Source organism: Acanthaster planci, linkage group LG09 (assembly GCF_054643075.1).
Source record: "Acanthaster planci isolate LZ-2023a linkage group LG09, COTS_SCS, whole genome shotgun sequence".
Taxonomy (NCBI): Eukaryota; Metazoa; Echinodermata; class Asteroidea; order Valvatida; family Acanthasteridae; genus Acanthaster; species Acanthaster planci.
Window position 1 is genome coordinate 13627609 of NC_141785.1, and position 21656 is coordinate 13649264.

Sequence of the window (21656 nt, forward strand, 5' to 3'; positions counted from 1 at the left end):
GTAGAAATTTGTGATTGTGATTGGTAAAGTTTTAAGCTCAACAGCTGCACTACGTCATCCATAAGATTTTCATGTTCACAACCAAAGTCTTCATGTCAAATGCAAACATCAATCATGTTTTACCTCCCCTATCCTTCAATACAAAGTTGTGTTTGATACACACATGTAGCTCAATCACAGGTACCTGAAATTCTCTTTCGATGGCCGAACTTAACCCTGAAGAGGATTTGTTCATAACAGGCTCCACCTACACAGGAACTGAACTTTTCACATGATCAGAGCACATTATTACAAAGGCTGAATTTTCCATCAATTTCCTGGTTCAAACTATTCACTCACACAAACAAGACTGGATCCATCGAAATACAGCGGAACGAGCAGGGCCATGGCCCCCTCTGTCCCTTTGTAGTCCTATATTTCAATAAACCTCAATCCGCAACTACAGACATACCGTCAGCTACAACCACAGTGCATCAATTCATTACCTCACCACAGGTACCAGTTTCACTGCTAACATTTCCTGATAAAGGACTGGATAGTTACTAGTTTGAATTGCACATGTTCTACAGAAATTCAGGTATGAAAGGAAGGGACTTCAAGACTAGGACTTCAGGATGAACATTTCTAGGTTTCATTTAGTACATGTTGAGAAACTATTCGGACTCTGTTCAGACGTTTAGCCAACAATTTACTTGCATGTACACGTACTATATGATGTTTACACTTCTTTCATTCACAGGTCAACATCTATTGAAAGTGTTCATGCTCAGCTTTGCGGGGACAGGATGACAACTGGATTTCAGCTGCGATATAAACTACCCACATGCAGAAACGAGCAAAAAGTCTCTCTCAGAGCAATACTAATGTGGTCATCAGCGTCTGCTGTAGAGTCCACAAAAGCAATTCTGTTGATCTTTAAAATCTTCATCTGGTTGCCATGCAAACAGTCCCCTTATGTATTGCCGTGATTACTCAGTTTATCACTTGAAAGGAATTGCACGAATCTCACAGAGCAGAGGCTACATCTGCATGCTTCCACTGTCTGAGACACCTCTCAGAGGTTTGATCAGTTTTGCAAGCAGTATCTGGGAACAAATATTTCAACAGTCCTCTCAGCAGAAGAGTGATTTACAATAACCCTACTCAGAAAATATTAAAGGTGAGTGCCACCAACAATGGAAAGTCAGAGATCACAGATGTGTCAAGCCTGTGATGAGCAGAATCCTGCTGTTTCAAGATGCATGGATTGCGAGCACTTCCTTTGTCAAGAATGTCAAAGTGCCCATGAACGTTTGAAACAAATCAAATCGCATCGAATCTACACACTCCCTCAGCTCCATATGAGGGAGTTTAGTAACAGCAAGAATTATCTGTGGCAAGGAATCCCAAAATGTGGACAGCATTTAACCATGAATCTCAGTCTGTACTGCCCAAAATGCGAGCAGCTGGTCTGTGCAAAATGTCGACTCGAGGACCACGGCAAACATGGACCCATCGGCCTGGGAAGGGCGGTCACTGAATGCAGACAAGGTGTAGAGGAAATGACTGCCCAAATCCAGGAGAACATGCAAGGACTCGGCGCTGTCATCGAAGTGGTGGGCCAGGTCCAGCACAAACTGGACAAACTGTTTCAGGATACTACAACCAAACTCTCCAATAAGGCTGACCACATGGTCAAAGAAATCAGAGAAGCAGAGAGAAGCCTGAAGCAAGGGGTTGAGAGTATCTATAAGGACAAGGTCAAGCCCTTTGAGATTGCTCAAGCCATCAACAGCAAAGAATTGTCCCTGGCCCAGAAAAAGCTCCAAGAAGTGAACCGACAAATGTCTGAGGCAACTGATTACGAGATTCTCAGTCTCAGGCAGACACTCCTGCAAAGTCTCAGGGATCTGATAAGCACCTGGAAAAAGCCTGAGATAATACCTGATATGCAGTTGGCTGTAAGCAACTTCCCAGAGAGATTGGGGTTATTGGCAAGTCAGGGCATGCATCCAGGACCTGGCAGACAGTTTCCGAATGATAAACCCCCACATCAATCACATCAATCAACAAGATCACCGACTGCTGAAACCTTACAAAGATGTGAAGAATTTCCTCCTGGACAAGATCTACTTGGACCTACAAGAACAACTTCACCTGAAGAACCACCGAGGTCACAGTCATCTGGAACTTCAGTCAGCCCCACACAATACCAACCAAGAAGACAAGCACCACAGATTCCAGCGAGAGTGACTCCAGCTCAGAAACTGATGAGGCCTATAGGGCAGTCTCCAGGCTTTGAGCCTCCTGTGCAAAGATTTGGGACTCTGACTCTCATTCAAAACGATACAAAAGGACATGAAGAATTGCCTCAAAAAGAAGTGTGGAAATTTGTAACCAAGATAAAGAAATTTGGGTCATCAGAAACAAAGTTCAGATGTGCATTTGGCATTGCAACGTTCTCCACTGGCGACATTGTCACATCAGATGAGGGAAGGAGGCAGCTTGTTAAGATTACCAATGCTTGCTCAACTAAATCCCGTTACTCAAAATCACTGATTGGGAAGAATGTCACTTTGCCGCCGACCCATGTGGCTGTGAACAAGAATGACCAGCTTGTTGTCCTGGTTTCTCCCATTGTCTTGATGTTCACCGAGGAAGGCCAGTTCATCCAAAAGTTCATTCCAGGGAGAAAAGAGTCTGAAAAAGCCCCAACGTGCCTGGCAGTGGATGACAACAATCTGATAGCAGTTGGCTTTGAAGACAATGATGAGATAGCCCTGCACAATGTAGATGGAACTTTTATCAAGATGCTGTCTGCCCCACTGATTGGTCAATATCTGATTGTCACCAAGCAGCAGTTCATCTACACCAACCGCACAAGAAAGAAACTTGTATCAGTGGACTACAATGGCAGTCTGGTGTTCTCTTTCGATATGCAGCTCCCAAAGGAACGCGAATACATGTATGCATGCCCCACTGGAATCTGTTCAGGTGCAGATGGCAGCTTGTATGTTGCCATTCAGGGATCAGGATCAGGCAAAATTTACAAGTACACCCATCCTACTCCTCTTGACGAGCCTATCTTGAGATGCGTAATCGCTGACTGTACTAGTCTAGTGTACTGCATCACTTGTAATCCAGAGGGTAATGAGTTGGCTGTTGCTACAGGACGGGCCATTCATATCTATCGACGTGAGCCCACAACAATCAAGAAACGCAGGTAACTTCACATTTCTCTTCAGCCCAGAGGAACGCTGTAACCCTTACCAGATTAATCAGAAATGCTGGAACTGCAGGTCCTGCATTCTATGCTTCATGCGGTCAATGCGGCCAATTAATGGCAACACAGCTTTGTTTGTACAGATCCAGTCAGAAATTGTTCACCCACACCACAGATCTCAGTTCCAAATCTGGTGCCTTCTGGGTTTGACATCCATGTGAAGGAAAAGTACAGAGAAGTACACTTTGTTACTATTCAACATTGTCTGGGCTTTTCTTGATGTCTCATACCTCCCTACAAAGCTGTGCATTTCCAGCTGGTATATCTTTCAAATTGCGATTTCCCATTAAACTTTGTCATCAATCACTGAAAGATTTTTAGCTGATGCGACAGCCGTTTGGTTGAAAAGCTGACACATTTTCTCTGCTTGCACAAAACCCTGTTGAACTTGGAGGCGTGTTTTTTCTAGTAAAAATGAATGTCACACCACCAAAACAGAAGTTATAGAGCACACACATAATGCAGCACATGTTTGTGCACAGCACACATTCCAGCCAAATGTAAAACATCACAGAATATCATATTGCCAAAAAGCAACTCTTGGAGAGAATATATTACATATAGAAGAAAGGAATTTCATCGGGAACATCATTTCACCAAAACAATTTGTGCACACACACTGCTAAGTGCTAGTTATTTAGCTTCATTAACAAGTAATCAAATTTTTTTGTGTCTCAAAATTAACTGATCAAGTAAAGGACATGCTAAAAGTCAGATGTCCAAAAATCACTAATTACCCAAATCTCTGTTTTTGCGGCAGATTCATCTCTTCATCAAAACGGTGATGAACTTTATAGGGCACTGTTACTGTAATGTGAATCAGGATGACACATTTCAATTTACAATATTGGCTTATTAAAAAGCCTGTCAGAGAAAAGATTGCTTGTATTACCATATGCCTACACAAAATGAATTGACAAGAAAAGGAAATTTTGTACCCCAAAATATAAAAAATTTCACCACATTCTTGTGCAAAACTCAATGCAACTTTGAGTTTTTCTCTCTCAAATGGCCTCAATTTTGCTCATGAATATGGAGGTTCGTATTTGCATAAAAGGCAAAAAGCCATCAAAATACATTTAAAACAGCACAACAAAAGCTGAAACTAAGTTTAATTGAAATATAAAGGTACATTTTTAAGGGATGTAGTAAAATTAAATTCTATGGCACATAATCCCTTACATTACAATTTATTCTCAACTTCATGAACATATTGATTAATGTTAACCCCGTGAAGTGGTAATACAGTACCTTTGTTTCTGGTTTGTGGAAGTCTGAACGCATTTGTTCATTGCACATGGTTGCTTGCTCTGCTACCTCTTTTGCTATTTTCAGTTTTGAAGCATTTATGTGATTTGACAGAGTCTACACATATGCAATATAATTTGTGATCAATTTTCCTGTTTAAGATAGAGACGAAAGTTCAGCATGCCCAATGTTTTTTGTTTTAGTCAGAGACTTACTTGAAAGTGTCTGGTTTAGTTGTACGTTTAACCTTTTAATATTTGGAATGAGGAATTCTTTAATTTTCTTCCAACTGAAAAAGGGGTTTCTGAATTGAGCTATGGAATGCTTCAATCAGGGAGAGATCAGAGAAACCAACTAGTCTAAAACGTTAGCCACTGAGGAATTTGACTTGCTTCATAAATTTCAAGTGAAAAAGACCCCCCAAGGGTTTTGGGGTATACAAAGCACAGTTTTAAACCCACATTGCCCATACTGCCTGGATCTTAAAATATAGATGGAAACTTAGTGAGAATGGAAATGCTGACACTGAAAACGTAGGAATGTTATGATAATGAAAGAAATTTTATGATATGATGAACTTTTACAGTTTTTATAGTAAAATAGAATACACAGAGATTTTAGATTTAGTGGAAGATTTATGGTGTTGATATTTGACAGTAATTTCATAAAAAGCAACATAGAGCAATATTTCATTCAAATTTAATCAAGTTGTTATTAGCCAAGTACAAATATCCAGGTTGACAGGCATAGTTTGTTACGGTGGATTTCTCAAGTTTGTTATGGTGGATTTGTCATGTTTGTTACAGTGGATTTCTGAAGTTTGTTACAGTGGATTTCTCATGTTTGTTACGGTGGATTTCTCATGTTTGTTATGGTGGATTTCTGAAGTTTTACATTAAAGTGGATTACAAAGAGATTTTAGTCTTTTACTGGAAGAATTTCTTGCCAACATGTGGCATTAACAAACTGTACATGAACCATAGAACACTTTTTCAAGTTTTCTTGCTGAATTTCTTTTTCTCGGCATGAGTTACTTGTCACTGAAGTGAAAGAGGCTCAATTCCAGATAACTACCTTATAATCAAAATGCAGTGTTTTTCACATTAAGATTATCAGACTTTTACATTTTTTACTCGATTAAACGTTAAAAACAGATGATTCATATTTTGCTAAGAAGGCAATCCATTCATGGGATGACAGAATACTTCAAAGCTTAAGTTTGGAGACAAAAATCTTCCTAATATGGTGTAAAGAGTGCATTATTTGAATCTTAATAAGTTCAATTATTACCTTTTGTTACATAACTAACAAGGTACATGTATGTCTACTTAGTACTAGTTGATAATTGCATTAACCTTTACTGTTAAGAATTTTCTCTAACGGATGTGATGTTTTTATGATCTCTTTCCTATTTTTACATGTTTTTGACAATGTCTCTACACAAACTGGGCCAGTACTGGAATGTACAATGTACATGTGCGAATGATTGTGCCAAGGTTTTACGAGGCACAAGCTCTATGTATCAACACATTCTACCGAGATGTCCATAACACACTGCCAAATTTCTTATAAGATTCTGTTCAAATTCTTATACATAAAGCATCCAGGCTCAGTCTAGGCAAACTTGGGGGGATTAGTGTGCTCTATGTGTGACATGTAAAATTCAGTAGATCAGAAGGTGTCTCACGCAAGAGAATTAAAGAGCAAATATTACTGTAATTCAGAGTCCCTGATAAATTTAATCTGCGGTAACAGATGTCTACCAGATGCACACAATGCACACAAACACCAGCAATTTCCATGCATTTACAATGTTAATAATTCTCTTGAAAGCATGAATAATGTGTGGATAAATAAATGTGCATTGAAAGACTATGCACAGACTTACACATGTGCTCTTGGTGGATTTTTTTAGACAGGCTGATGATTGCTAACATTTTGCTAACTGAAAGCAGGTACCACCTCCAAGGTTTCTTCACTTGAAGAACCGGCAGGGGATGGTGATAAGTTTGGAATGGGGCATTTACCAGAGACATGAAAGGCAAAACAAGTGTTATCAACATTCTACTGGCAGTAATGGCAAATACTCCTTGTGGATTGAAGTCACTGGCAAATCCGGGCAGACACCAAAATGAACCAGGACTTCCAGGAGATGGCAGACAGCTTCCGCACGACAAGCCTCCACAATTCAGCCGTCTCGTAGAGGAACTAAGGCTCCGGGCTGGTATGCCTCGTGAAGAAGGACCAAAACGATCAACGAGACCACCAACTGTTAAAAGTTCACAAACATCTGCAGAACTTCCATGTGGACAAGATCCCCTTGGACCTACAAGATCATCTTTACCTGAAGAACCACCAAGGTCACTATCGGCTGAAACTTCAGTCAGCCCCACAAGATACCAACCAAGAAGACCGGCACAACAGAGTCCTGCAAGAGTGACCCCAGCTCAGAAACTGAGACCTTTGGGGCAGTCTCCAGGCCTTGAGCCTCCTGCGCAAAGATTTGGGATTCTGACTTTCATTTAAAATGATATAAAGGGACAGGCAGGATCCCCTCAAAAGGAAAAGTGGAAAATTGTAGCCAATATAAAAACATTTGGGTCATCAAGAACGGACTTCAGATATGCATTTGGCATTGCAATGTTATCCACCGGCGACGTTGTCACAGTGGATGTGGAAAGGAGGCAGCTTATCAAGATTACCAATGCCTGCACACCTAAATCTTGTTTTTCCAAACCACGGCTGATCGGAAAGAATGTCACTTTGCCGCCAACCCATGTGGCTGTGAACAAGAATGACCAGCTTGTTGTCCTGATTTCTCCCATTGTCATGATGTTTACCGAGGAAGGCCAGTTCATCCGGCAGTTCCTTCCAGGAAGAGCGGAGTCCAACAGGACCTCAACGTGCCTGGCAGTGGATGACAAGAATCTGATAGCAGTCGGCTTTGTAGACAATGATGAGATAGCCCTGCACAATGTAGATGGGACCCTTATCAAGATGCTGTCTGCTCCGCTGATTGATCAATATCTGATTGCCAGCAAGCAGAAGTTTGTCTACACCAACCGCACAAGAAAGAAACTTGTATCAGTGGACTACAACGGTAATGTGGTATTCTCTTTGGATATGCAGCTCCCAAAGAAACGCGAATACATGTATGCATGCCCCACTGGAATCTGTTCAGGTGCAGATGGTAGCTTGTATGTGGCCATCCAGGGATCTGGGTGGGGCAGCATTTACAATATCCATCCCGGGACTAGTGACCAGTTGAGATGTGTAATCACTGATTGTGGTAGTCCAATACATTGCATCACATGTAATCCAGACGGTAATGAGTTGGCAGTGGCCACAGGACGGGCTGCTCACATTTATCGACGTGAGCCTTCAACAATTAAGAAACGAAGGTAACTTCACATTCCATTTCAAAAGAGTGGGAGGGTACGTGCTTAGAACCTTTGCCAGGTTAATCAGGTCAATGCTGGAACTGTGGATCCTTTATCTTGCCAACATTGCTAATAAACGTAAAAACTGCCAGCGTTCCACAAACTATACTAATACGTATCTGAAGAGAAATTGTTCATCTTCACTACAAATATCATACCAACACGGTTTGACATATCTACATGGGAATGTGTTAAGCGTATTGAGAAATGAAGTTTTTAAACCTTTCAAACTATCCATCCTGTCTTGGTAACTCGTCACCGTCGTGATGAAGTGACGTATCTGCCCACACATTTGTAAAGCTATATGTTTTGAAAAAAGCGCACTTCAAGTTTGTCTCTTTGTTTTTCAAATCGCGTTTTCATATCCCTTTACCGGAACATCACTTCGACAAAACGTTTCCGCATGAGTCATGTGAGTATGTTTCTCAAACTTTTTGTGTTTGTGTAGAGGGCATCATAAACGGTCGGTTATCCACAAATCACAAACTGTCTAAAAGCTCTGGTTTCGGCAGATTCGCACTTCACCAAAAACGACGATGACTTGTGTGGGCTCTTACTGTGATGTAAATCAGGCCAGACACTTTTCAGCTTTACAGTACAAATTGTGAACCCTTAGGTTGCTCATTAAAACATCTCTGAGAAAGGGTGGCTCGTTGGCATATTGCCACAAATTTACACAACAACGATTTGACAAAGAAGGGAAATGTTGAATAGCAGCCTGTCGAAAAATTTGGTGCACAAATCAACGCCACATTGAGGCTTTCGCCCTTGAATATCATCGCAGCTTTTCTCTTGATGTGAGGGTCGGTAGCCTTTTCATGGACACCGTAGTGTTGTCTTCTGGAAACTTCTGGAAGGCGAATTACCGCCCAAGGGCCCGTCGCCCTTACGCAATTTAGTCCAATTATATTGTAATAAAGTCTCGTTGGAATCTATCATTTACGTGCCAATGTAAAGGTAATTAACCTACAAAAATTTTCAGTAATTAATATTGGGTCTAAACTTGCGCGTTTTCATTTTGCAACATTTTTGGTATTGTTCTAGCGTATGAATATTATAGGGAAATGTGTCTTCCGCGTACGCCGGACGAACGCTCGCTCCTTTTCTGGCTGACACCGAATGGTGAGACAAGCGTTTTTAATTGGGCCTATTTTTCTGCTTTTTGTTTCTCACATATGCCATTGTTGTTGTAATCTTGAGGTTGGGAGAGTGCATTCACCCTCCTTACGATTGCTGGTTGACTGTCCAGCCAATTGGACGTCTCCTAAATGAGATATTTTGTGCCCAAAAATCCTGTCAACAATTCTAGCGATCACATGTGTGTTCATCACATGTGATCGACCGTTCGTTACATGTGCGACCATATGTGTACCGTACTGCATGCTCATGTCATGTTGTGCTTTTTCTTGTGTACGCAGCCACTGTGTAGAGCGAGGGCGGTCCCGACCGGCGTCCGGGGAATTTAGATTAGAAACTTACGAAGTCCGGGAATTTAGATTAGAAACTTACGAAGTCCGGGGAATTTAGATTAGAAACTTACGAAGTCCGGCGAATTTAGATTAGAAACTTACGAAGTCCGGGAATTTAGATTAGGAATTTACTAAGTCCGGGGAATTTATTAGAGAAACCTATCTTTGGGGAATTGTCTTTTGTATCAGAACCTTATTGGGGTAACTTTATCATCTTTTTTTGTGATCTGGAGATAAGTTAACAAATATTACAGTGAAGTTAAAACTGGATACTAGTGTGATTGACGATTGATTATTTCTGGTCTGTTGTCTGTTTCCCTTGGAGCATCCGGTCATAAAACACTGGCGGACTCACCACAACGAAGTGCAAAACTGCACTACCCTGTCCTGACCTGTGACATTCTGGCGTCGTAGACAGGATGCTCTAGGGGTATAACAGCATTATAGTTCATCCGTGTACATGGTAATTTAGTCTTTTTCTGACCTGTTGATTCTTGAAATAACATTCCCCGGGCGCTGGCTGGTTTCTCTTGGTGATTAGTCGTGAACGTGGACAACACTATCCTGCGTGCTGCATGTTACTCTGCGTCACCGTTATAGATGCTCTTGAATTAAGTACAGTGGCAAGCAAGAATTCTGCATGTTCAAGCCAGACGTGGCACATCCTGTTGTCAGCATTGTTGTTCCTGCTGATTGCTCTCTGTGTTGTCTTCCAGGAGGATTTTTGGTGCTGCGGCAATTTTTCCGACTGATGCTTTTTTACTAGTATTTGTGCCTTATTGCAGTATACTAATTGTGTGTGGGATATCGTATTTAGTTTTCCCCACCCTTAGTATTTAATATACTGTCAGAGCATTTTTGTAGTTGGTGCTTCGCATTGAGCACATATATATGCTTCCTTCTAGTTTTGTATGAGACAACCATAGGGTAGCACAGGCAGTGTTATCGTTTAGATTTTCTTTTAACCGTGAGCCATACATGTTTGGGTTACTCTAGCCCTACTGAGAATCATATCTTGTGTGTAACTTGGTTTAGACTAGTTTAATATTTTCATATTTTTCCTTATTGCTCGACTGGTCCCCTGCCCCAGACATGGCAAACCCAGATATGGCAAATCCAAATGTAGGAGAAATCATTGCAGAATCCCAGAAGGCCTTAGCAGAAACACTGGCTGGTGCCCTCCAGGGCTTAAAATACCAACGGGTGCCTGAATGTTAGAGTTGCACTTAATTTCTTATCATGGCGGTTAGCATTTTACACTCCAGTACTGTGCTTGCCTTATCAGCTTATATTTATAGAATAAGGTCCTTGTGTGAGTATCCTATGTACATCATGTATTACCAGTGTGTTCAGTATGTTATCATGTATCCCTTATTGACGGCCTTGTTGGTTGGGTCATTGTACCCTGCATGTGAAGTTTGACTTCACCTTTGTAATCATGGCTGCACTTACAGTGCTTAAAGATGCACTTGCCATTCGTAATGAAAGGCTTGTGGCAACAGTGGTCCATGCAGTCAAAGATTTTGCTGTAGAAGCCACAGTTGGGAATTTGTCAACTCATTCTAAAGTTGATTTTGATAAGGTCATGGGGGACATTTTAGGCATATTTGCTGATACAAATAAGTTAATTATTGAGAACGTGTGCCCCCTATTTGAGCAAGAAGTTGCAACTGTTACACCCACTCTAGCTCTCAGTGAGCCATGTAATAACCATGGTGTTTTGGAGTGTAACGTTGATCTGCCCACTGTAGAGTTTTTTAGAGATGACGATTTTGAGAATGTGTCTTTTGAGGGAGATTGTTCTGAGGACGAATTTGAAGACTGTCCTGTGTCTCGTGATATTTCAGAGGAGGGGTGTAGTGTTGTATCTCCCTGTCCTCGTTATGTTGTTGAAGAGGGAAACAGTAGTACTGAAGACCCTCATTGTTTCGAGAAAGAGAGTACAGTTATTGTTGAATGTCCTCAGATTGTTGTTACTCCCATTGTTTCTGAATTTGATGGTGTCGTTTTTCAGAGTGCACCCTGTGAGTACACCTTCTTGTGACGACACAAAATGTTTCGCATCTCTAGAGCTTACTGCAGATGGGCATAAGTGTTGCAGTGAGGTTTCACCTGTCAAGGTGGTGAACCAATCGTGTTGGCCACAGTTTTCAGTAGGATCAGTGGATCCCAGTTATGTTCTGTCATGTACAGACACTAAGGTATGGATACCTTCCCTTGAGGAAAGGACCCAGGAAAAAGCAGGGAAGTGGTATCCTGGGTGGCCAAATGCTATAACTTAATCACTGGTCTGACAAGGGCTGCCTGTATAGCAGGACATGGTGATGACCTCCCTTTGTCAGTGCTGTATAGAGTTGTGATTGAAAACCGAGTTGTGTTGTACTATCACTTCACTTGTTTGAACTTTAATATGTGTAGCAAATATCCATCTGTTTGAAAATTGTGTGGGTTTGAAGTATTTATCTCCCATAAGTCAATTTTGAACAACTTTTGTGGTTACCACACGTAATATACAGTGTGATGGAGAAATGTCGCTAGATACTTGCAAATCCTTACTGTCGCTGTTATTAGGAATGGGAATCACTTGACATTTTCCTCTTTTGACCCTACGTACTGTAGGTGACGGGTTTTTGCGTTGAGGTGAATTGTATGCCATTGTTTGTGCAGTTGGTAAATTCCAGCTCACTTTCCTCACTTTTAAATAAGGGGTTGTTTACATTCCCTAGTCTGATGTGAGACTTTGTTTGGCTTGTCACCATCTTTTTATAATGCCAGTTAAGGAAATGTCTTATTTCCCTATTCCATTTGTCCATTATTTAACCCTGTGTACTATTAGTGACAGGTGTTCCAGGAATGCTCCAGTGCAAAGTGCCAAATTATGTTTTATCTGAACAGTTGATGAGTTCAGCTTGCTTCTTATTATTGAGCAAGATTTGCAATGTTCTTGTATGAGAGACTGCCACACAGTACCGTTGGTTGAACATTTTTGGGGTGAGCGGGATTGTTTGCTAGTTTCTCCATCTCATTGTTTGTCATGTGTATTAAAGAACTTTTCATAAACCTGTATTTACTAGCATTATGGTGTCTTGGTTCAAAAGACTGTTAACTTTATATTTACTGTAACTATTATCACTTGTGCAGGAATTTTTTTGTAATTTGTGATGTCTGGCTCTTCATTCCAACTATTTAGTTGGGTGTTGTGCTTTGATTGTTGTTGCCCAACCCTGGTTTTATACATAAAGTGTGTTCTACAACTCATAGTGAACGATGCAATGAAACATTTAGTCGGCACTTTCACTAGTGATGTTTTGCAGGTGTTATAAAATATCTCTTTGTAAACTTTGGCAATTGTTTGGCTTTCCAAAGTGTAACTTGCTTTGTATTTGCAGAATAAGGCATGCGAAAAAGCAGGGAACCTGCCGTTTGGGAGTAACGATAATGTAACTTCCCGTCAGAGAAAATGAGCCAAAGATACCAGATAGTTGTTACACATCCGCTTTAGGACGTGTTCCTTGACAATATTGCTGTACTTCAAATTGGTCTGTGTTTTGTTTTCGTATAGGCCATTTAGTAGTTGAAAATTTTTGGCCTTGGGATTTTCTCTGGTTTGTTCTTAAGTGATTGTGCTTGTATTAACATGTGAGGTTATTTATCTTACTTCATTTGTTATTAACATTACTGTTCTCGTGATGATGTTAATTAAAAAGAAAACCATTCGAGGGCGCATGGTTTCCAAGCAGGGAAGTTGTGAGGGTCGGTAGCCTTTCAGGGACACCGTAGTGTTGTCTTCTGGAAACTTCTGGAAGGCGAATTACCGCCCAAGGGCCCGTCGCCCTTACGCAATTTAGTCCAATTATATTGTAATAAAGTCTCGTTGGAATCTATCATTTACGTGCCAATGTAAAGGTAATTAACCTACAAAAATTTTCAGTAATTAATATTGGGTCTAAACTTGCGCGTTTTCATTTTGCAACATTTTTGGTATTGTTCTAGCGTATGAATATTTTAGGGAAATGTGTCTTCCGCGTACGCCGGACGAACGCTCGCTCCTTTTCTGGCTGACACCGAATGGTGAGACAAGCGTTTTTAATTGGGCCTATTTTTCTGCTTTTTGTTTCTCACATATGCCATTGTTGTTGTAATCTTGAGGTTGGGAGAGTGCATTCACCCTCCTTACGATTGCTGGTTGACTGTCCAGCCAATTGGACGTCTCCTAAATGAGATATTTTGTGCCCAAAAATCCTGTCAACAATTCTAGCGATCACATGTGTGTTCATCACATGTGATCGACCGTTCGTTACATGTGCGACCATATGTGTACCGTACTGCATGCTCATGTCATGTTGTGCTTTTTCTTGTGTACGCAGCCACTGTGTAGAGCGAGGGCGGTCCCGACCGGCGTCCGGGGAATTTAGATTAGAAACTTACGAAGTCCGGGAATTTAGATTAGAAACTTACGAAGTCCGGGGAATTTAGATTAGAAACTTACGAAGTCCGGCGAATTTAGATTAGAAACTTACGAAGTCCGGGAATTTAGATTAGGAATTTACTAAGTCCGGGGAATTTATTAGAGAAACCTATCTTTGGAGAATTGTCTTTTGTATCAGAACCTTATTGGGGTAACTTTATCATCTTTTTTTGTGATCTGGAGATAAGTTAACAAATATTACAGTGAAGTTAAAACTGGATACTAGTGTGATTGACGATTGATTATTTCTGGTCTGTTGTCGGTTTCCCTTGGAGCATCCGGTCATAAAACACTGGCGGACTCACCACAACGAAGTGCAAAACTGCACTACCCTGTCCTGACCCGTGACATTGAGTATGGGCATTCGTGTTTACATAAAACCAAAAAGGCATCAAAATATCTTCAAAACAGAATTGGAAACAGGAGGGTAACTGAAACAACAGGTGCATTTTCAAAGACTGTAGTAATAAAACTTGCATTGCAATTAGACCCTTAAACAAGTTACTTGTATTCTGTATTTTAAATTGTTTTCTTAGTTTTAACCCTCTGAATTGCGCAAGGGTGTTTAGTTTAATGTAGTCTGAATTCGTTTTTTTCAAGATCCGCGGTTTTGCTCGTTTCTTTTAAAGAGGGTCTTGAAAGTCATTTCAATTTGAAGTTTGAATACTTTTAAGCAATCACACAAAGTTTAAGATACCTCTAACTTGAAATCAATGTTCCTTTTTAAGAGAGATGTGAAAGTTAAACAAGCATGATTTCTCTTTAGTCAAGGAATTTTTTCATTAGGGCCCGATTAGGAGATGTTTACCCTTTTTATTTCTTTAGAAATTCTTTGACTAAAAAGGAGCTTAGGAATTGGGAATACAGACTTCTCCGACTGAGAACTTGGGAGCACAGGGCACATGTATTATGAATATATAAACAATGGGGAATTTGGAACAAATTTTGAAACTTTATTTTAAAATGAATTTTTTAGAGACGTCCAGAAAGAGGGACCTCAATTGGGGTTGTAAAAGACAAGGTTTTAAATCCCCGGGTCTTACATATCTAGCATTAAATTGTGCATCATGTAAATGTGTCTCCCAAATATACTGGACAGTAAAAGAAACTTGCCACTTCTGTCAAAGGCCACACGTAAAATTCACTCCACAGAAATAAACAATTTTTGTACACAGGCATGCTGCAATACCCCCTGACTAATGGAGTTAGAAGTTTTCCATTTCCTATACTCACACATAATCGCTGTAGTGTAACCGTTCCAGAAGAGAGCAGATGGCACAGAAGAGTTTGGGACCAAAGTGGGTGAAATTGTCTGCTTCAAGCAGTTGAAGTGCATCTTGGATCTGATCTGTGTTAACAGTATCCACCAGAGCCTCCAAGACAGCAATGTTGAACTCCTGAAATGAAGAGAATGGGCAACGTTTACGTTTATGTGCCCAACCATTCAACGGAATACTGAAAGAAAGTATTAACTTTTGACAAGTACAAGCTCCAACTATGCTGAGCTTGAAGTCAGAACTGCTTATTTAATAATTTGAAGGATTTTGAATTTGAAGGAACATGCTGTTTTGTTTTACAAAGAACATGTACATGTACCTGTGAATGGACAAAATGCCAGATCTGTCATGAAATAAGAAATAACACTTATTCAAACATCTCCTAAAATTCTGGCTCGTTTTAAGCCTGTTTCTGCAAAGTACCGTAGAAATTTGTGATTTGTGATTGTGATTGGTAAAGTTTTAAGCTCAACAGCTGCACTACGTCATCCATAAGATTTTCATGTTCACAACCAAAGTCTTCATGTCAAATGCAAATATCAATCTTTTTTTACCTCCCCTATCCTTCAATACAAATGTGTGTTTGATACACACATGTAGATAAATCACAGGTACCTAAAATTTTCTTTCAATGGCCGAACTTAACCCTGAAAGGATTTGTACATAACAGACTCCACCTACACAGGACTGAACTTTTCACATGATCAAAGCACATTATTACAAAGGCTGAATTTTCCATCTATTTCCTGGTTCAAACTATTCACTCACACAAACAAGACTGGATCCATTTAAAAACAGCGGAACGAGCAGGGCCATGGCCCCCTCTGTCCCTTTGTAGTTCTGTATTTCAATAAACCTCCATCCGCAACTACAGACACACCGTCAGCTACAACCACAGTGTATCAATTCATTACCCCACCACAGGTACCAGTTTCACTGCTAATGTTTCCTGATGAAGGACTGGATAGTTACTTGTTTGAACTGCACATTTTCTACAGAAATTCCGGTATGAAAGAAAGAAACTTCAAGACTAGGACTTCAGGACGAACATTTTTAGGTTTCATTTAGTACATGTTGAGAAACTATTCGGACTCTGTTCAGACGTTTAGCCAACAATTTACTTGCATGTACACGTACTATATGATGTTTACACTTCTTTCATTCACAGGTCAACATCTATTGAAAGTGTTCATGCTCAGCTTTGCGGGGACAGGATGACAACTGGATTTCAGCTGCGATATAAACTACCCACATGCAGAAACGAGCAAAAAGTCTCTTTCAGAGCAATACTAATGTGGTCATCAGCGTCTGCTGTAGAGTCCACAAAAACAATTCTGCTGATCTTTAAAATCGTCGTCTGGTTGCCATGCAAATAATCCCCATATGTATTGCCGTGGTTGCTCTGTTTATCACATGAAAGAAAGTGCACAAATCTCACAGAGCAGAGACTACATCTGCATGTTTCCACTGTCTAAGACACCTCTCAGAGGTTTGGGCAGTTTTGCAAGCAGTATCTGGGAACAAATATTTCAACAGTCCTCTCAGCAGAAGAGAAAATATTAAAGGTGAGTGCCACCAACAATGGAAAGTCAGAGATCACAGATGTGTCAAGCCTGTGATGAGCAGAATCCTGCTGTTTCAAGATGCATGGATTGCGAGCACTTCCTTTGTCATGAATGTCAAAGTGCCCATGAACGTTTGAAACAAATCAAATTGCATCGAATCTACACACTCCCTCAGCTCCATATGAGGGAGCCTAGTAACAGCAAGAATTATCTGTGGCAAGGAATCCCAAAATGTGGACAGCATTTAACCATGAATCTCAGTCTGTACTGCCCAAAATGCGAGCAGCTAGTCTGTGCAAAATGTCGACTCGAGGACCACGGCAAACACGGACCCATCGGCCTGGGAAGGGCGGTCACTGAATGCAGACAAGGTGTAGAGGAAATGACTGCCCAAATCCAGGAGAACATGCAAGGACTCAACGCTGTCATCGAAGAGGTGGGCCAGGTCCAGCACAAACTGGACAAACTGTTTCAGGATACTACCGCCAAACTCTCCAATACGGCTGACCACATGGTCGAAGAAATCAGAAGAGCAGAGAGAAGCCTGAAGCAAGGGGTTGAGAGTATCTACAAGGAGAAGGTCAAGCCCTTTGAGAGTGCTCAAGCCATCAACAGCAAGGAATTGTCCCTGACCCGGAAAAAGCTCCAAGAAGTGAACCGACAAATGTCTGAGGCAACTGACTACGAGATTCTCAATCTCAAGCAGACACTCCTGCAAAGTCTCAGGGAACTGATAAGCACCTGGAAAAAGCCTGAGACAATACCTGATATGCAGTTGGCTGTAAGCAACTTTTCCTTGACATTGAAGTCACTGGCAAATCCGGGCAGACACCAAAATGAACCAGGACTTCCAGGAGATGGCAGACAGCTTCCGCACGACAAGCCTGCACAATTCAGCCGTCTCGTAGAGGAACTAAGGCTCCGGGCTGGTATGCATCGTGAAGAAGGACCAAAACGATCAACGAGACCACCAACTGTTAAAACTTCACAAACATCTGCAGAACTTCCATGTGGACAAGATCCCCTTGGACCTACAAGATCATCTTTACCTGAAGAACCACCAAGGTCACTATCGGCTGAAACTTCAGTCAGCCCCACAAGATACCAACCAAGAAGACCGGCACCACAGATTCCAGCGAGAGTGACTCCAGCTCAGAAACTGATGAGACCTTTGGGGCAGTCTCCAGGCCTTGAGCCTCCTGCGCAAAGATTTGGGATTCTGACTCTCATTCAAAATGATACAAAGGGACAGGCAGGATCCCCTCAAAAGGAACAGTGGAAAATTGTAGCCAATATAAAAACATTTGGGTCATCAAGAACGGACTTCAGATATGCATTTGGCATTGCAATGTTATCCACCGGCGACGTTGTCACAGTGGATGTGGAAAGGAGGCAGCTTATCAAGATTACCAATGCCTGCACACCTAAATCTTGTTTTTCCAAACCACGGCTGATCGGAAAGAATGTCACTTTGCCGCCAACCCATGTGGCTGTGAACAAGAATGACCAGCTTGTTGTCCTGATTTCTCCCATTGTCATGATGTTTACCGAGGAAGGCCAGTTCATCCGGCAGTTCCTTCCAGGAAGAGCGGAGTCCAACAGGACCTCAACGTGCCTGGCAGTGGATGACAAGAATCTGATAGCAGTCGGCTTTGTAGACAATGATGAGATAGCCCTGCACAATGTAGATGGGACCCTTATCAAGATGCTGTCTGCTCCGCTGATTGATCAATATCTGATTGCCAGCAAGCAGAAGTTTGTCTACACCAACCGCACAAGAAAGAAACTTGTATCAGTGGACTACAACGGTAATGTGGTATTCTCTCTGGGTATGCAGCTCCCAAAGAAACGCGAATACATGTATGCATGCCCCACTGGAATCTGTTCAGGTGCAGATGGTAGCTTGTATGTGGCCATCCAGGGATCTGGGTGGGGCAGCATTTACAATATCCATCCCGGGACTAGTGACCAGTTGAGATGTGTAATCACTGATTGTGGTAGTCCAATACATTGCATCACATGTAATCCAGACGGTAATGAGTTGGCAGTGGCCACAGGACGGGCTGCTCACATTTATCGACGTGAGCCTTCAACAATTAAGAAACGAAGGTAACTTCACATTCCATTTCAAAAGAGTGGGAGGGTACGTGCTTAGAACCTTTGCCAGGTTAATCAGGTCAATGCTGGAACTGTGGATCCTTTATCTTGCCAACATTGCTAATAAACGTAAAAACTGCCAGCGTTCCACAAACTATACTAATACGTATCTGAAGAGAAATTGTTCATCTTCACTACAAATATCATACCAACACGGTTTGACATATCTACATGGGAATGTGTTAAGCGTATTGAGAAATGAAGTTTTTAAACCTTTCAAACTATCCATCCTGTCTTGGTAACTCGTCACCGTCGTGATGAAGTGACGTATCTGCCCACACATTTGTAAAGCTATATGTTTTGAAAAAAGCGCACTTCAAGTTTGTCTCTTTGTTTTTCAAATCGCGTTTTCATATCCCTTTACCGGAACATCACTTCGACAAAACGTTTCCGCATGAGTCATGTGAGTATGTTTCTCAAACTTTTTGTGTTTGTGTAGAGGGCATCATAAACGGTCAGTTATCCACAAATCACAAACTGTCTAAAAGCTCTGGTTTCGGCAGATTCGCACTTCACCAAAAACGACGATGACTTGTGTGGGCTCTTACTGTGATGTAAATCAGGCCAGACACTTTTCAGTTCACACGTTTTACAGTACAAATTTGTGAATCCATAGGTTGCTCATTGAAACATCTCTGAGAAAGGGTGGCTCGTTGGCATATTGCCCACAAACTTACACAACAACGATTTGGCAAAGAAGGGAAATGTTGAATGGCAGCCTGTCGAAGACGGGAGCAAATTTGGTGCACAAATCAACGCCACATTGAGGCTTTCTTCCTTGAATATCATCGCAGCTTTTCTCTTGAGTATGGGCATTCGTGTTTACATAAAACCAAAAAGGCATCAAAATATCTTCAAAACAGAATTGGAAACAGGAGGGTAACTGAAACAACAGGTGCATTTTCAAAGACTGTAGTAATAAAACTTGCATTGAGTAGTAGGAAACTGAGAGTTCTGGAGCACACGCCCCTTTTTGCCCGGTTTTTGCTCAAAACCCTTGGGTACCTATACGACCCAAAAAACCGTCGAAACATTTTTGGTGGGGAAAAATGGGAAAAAATGGGAAAATCCTGGAATGACGTGAGCCCTGGTTTTTGATCAACACCCCTGGGTAGTACATCGACCCAAAAACCAGGGGATTTCCACTCAACTTTTGACCCCGGCGCCGCTCGCTCGTTCGCTGGCTAAACAACTCGTGACTAGCGCCGGGGAATTCCACTAAACTTTTGACCCTGGCGCAGCTCGCTTGCTCGCTGGCTAAACAACTCGCGACAGAAATCCCACCCGAATAAAATGAGAAAAATTTTAGTCAAAGCCGGAAAATCAGAACCATGTCAACTCAAATATATATCGTCTCAAATGACCACGAACGTCTAAATGCCGGCAACAAAAACCCAAAAATTACCTATGGCCCCTTTGACTCTGAAAATTTAGTCATTTTAAGACCTACAAAGTGTTCTTCTAAGATCGCTTATCACCACGAGGGACAAAACAAACGACTGTTGATTAGGCTCGAAGATCCTTGTTACGGAGTCAACCCAGTTTATAAATATGGTACTAAGGAACCTACTGGCCAAGATCAAATTTGTTATCAGGTGTCTCCCGAGACCGAGTCGTTGCTATTACGTGTAAATGATGAAGTTTATAACTATTTTGAAAAATTAACAGATAAGATGCTGGAACATCTCCCCGTGATTACGCGTAACTCTTTTAAGGTGTCTCAAAAACTAGACGACATATCCGATAGGATCAATTATTTAGTTAAACCGGCTTATACCGATAAAAGTAGGATGTACGTTAAGATCGGCTATGATGCCACATTGGTGGATAAATCGTGTAAAGAAATCGATCGCGCTCTTTTTGCGAACAAAAAATGCCAGGCGATCTCTTTGATCTCTCCTAAAGATATTTACTATGGCGCCCACGGTTCACTTTCTTGCGGAGCGAGCGTTAGATATCGAGTCACGTCGGCTATGCTCACGGTTGAAGAAAAACCTTGCTTTTGGGAAGCGTTTGATTAAAAGCGAGTAGTTAGTGAAAATCAATTTAACCTCGGTTATCCCGGGGTTAAATTTTTTTTACTTTAAATAAATAAACCCTTATATAAAATGACTGATGCGGAACTTTGCCACTTGTTGAATAGAAAGGAAGTACACATAATTGGGGCAACGACAAATGTGAAACCGAGACCGCCTTGCGATCACCAAATAGTTGAAATAGATGAAAGATATGCGTGTACAAATTGTGGCCAAATTCTTGGGTGGGTTTCCTCGTACACTCCCGCAGAAATGGGAGATCGGTACTTTAATCATCACGTTTGGAGGAAACCTAAGCCGCCAAAATCGAGAAAAACCCTACAAAAATATAACATTTGTTTTAAATACGGCAAAGCGGGTGAAATAGAATACAAGTTGAACCAAGTTTTAAACGGTAAAATCTCTCGAGGTAAACCGTTGGAGGCTTTAATTGCAGTCTGTTATCAAGACGTCACTGGGGAAATCGAATCTGAAGTTAAAGAACTTTTTCAAGTCTCGGATAAGCACTGGAAAAACGCTATGGAGAAGTTTAACCTCGCAAAACAAGACGTATAAAACGTATATAATAAAATGGAGACGCACACTTTTCACTTGACCGAGAACCCGCAGACGTTTAGATTGAAAAACGAGATCAACAACACCAAAGGCGACAAAGTCGCCCGAGTAAAGAATATTCAGTTTGAAGCTGGATATTTTAACGTAACAAACGCTACTGAAATTGAGTGGGATACAAA

At 41.3% G+C, this 21656-nt stretch overlaps 3 protein-coding genes across 3 annotated transcripts in view; 2 read left to right on the top strand and 1 right to left on the bottom strand.

Annotated features, from left to right (window-relative positions):
- Positions 1–21656, bottom strand: part of LOC110986353 (uncharacterized) — a 73218-nt gene that overhangs the window by 2273 nt on the left and 49289 nt on the right. The gene's annotated exons all lie outside the window — the stretch shown is intronic.
- On the top strand, positions 460–6397 carry LOC147798162 (uncharacterized). Its single transcript, XM_087141600.1, has 2 exons — positions 460–577; positions 740–6397. Exon 2 carries the CDS (start codon positions 1176–1178, stop codon positions 3204–3206), a length of 2031 nt encoding a protein of 676 aa, XP_086997726.1. The 5' UTR covers positions 460–577; positions 740–1175; the 3' UTR covers positions 3207–6397.
- On the top strand, positions 8782–19835 carry LOC147798163 (uncharacterized). The gene is made up of 2 exons (XM_087141495.1): positions 8782–16170; positions 16333–19835. The coding sequence occupies exon 2, from the start codon at positions 16746–16748 to the stop codon at positions 18840–18842; it is 2097 nt and encodes a 698-aa protein (XP_086997621.1). The 5' UTR covers positions 8782–16170; positions 16333–16745; the 3' UTR covers positions 18843–19835.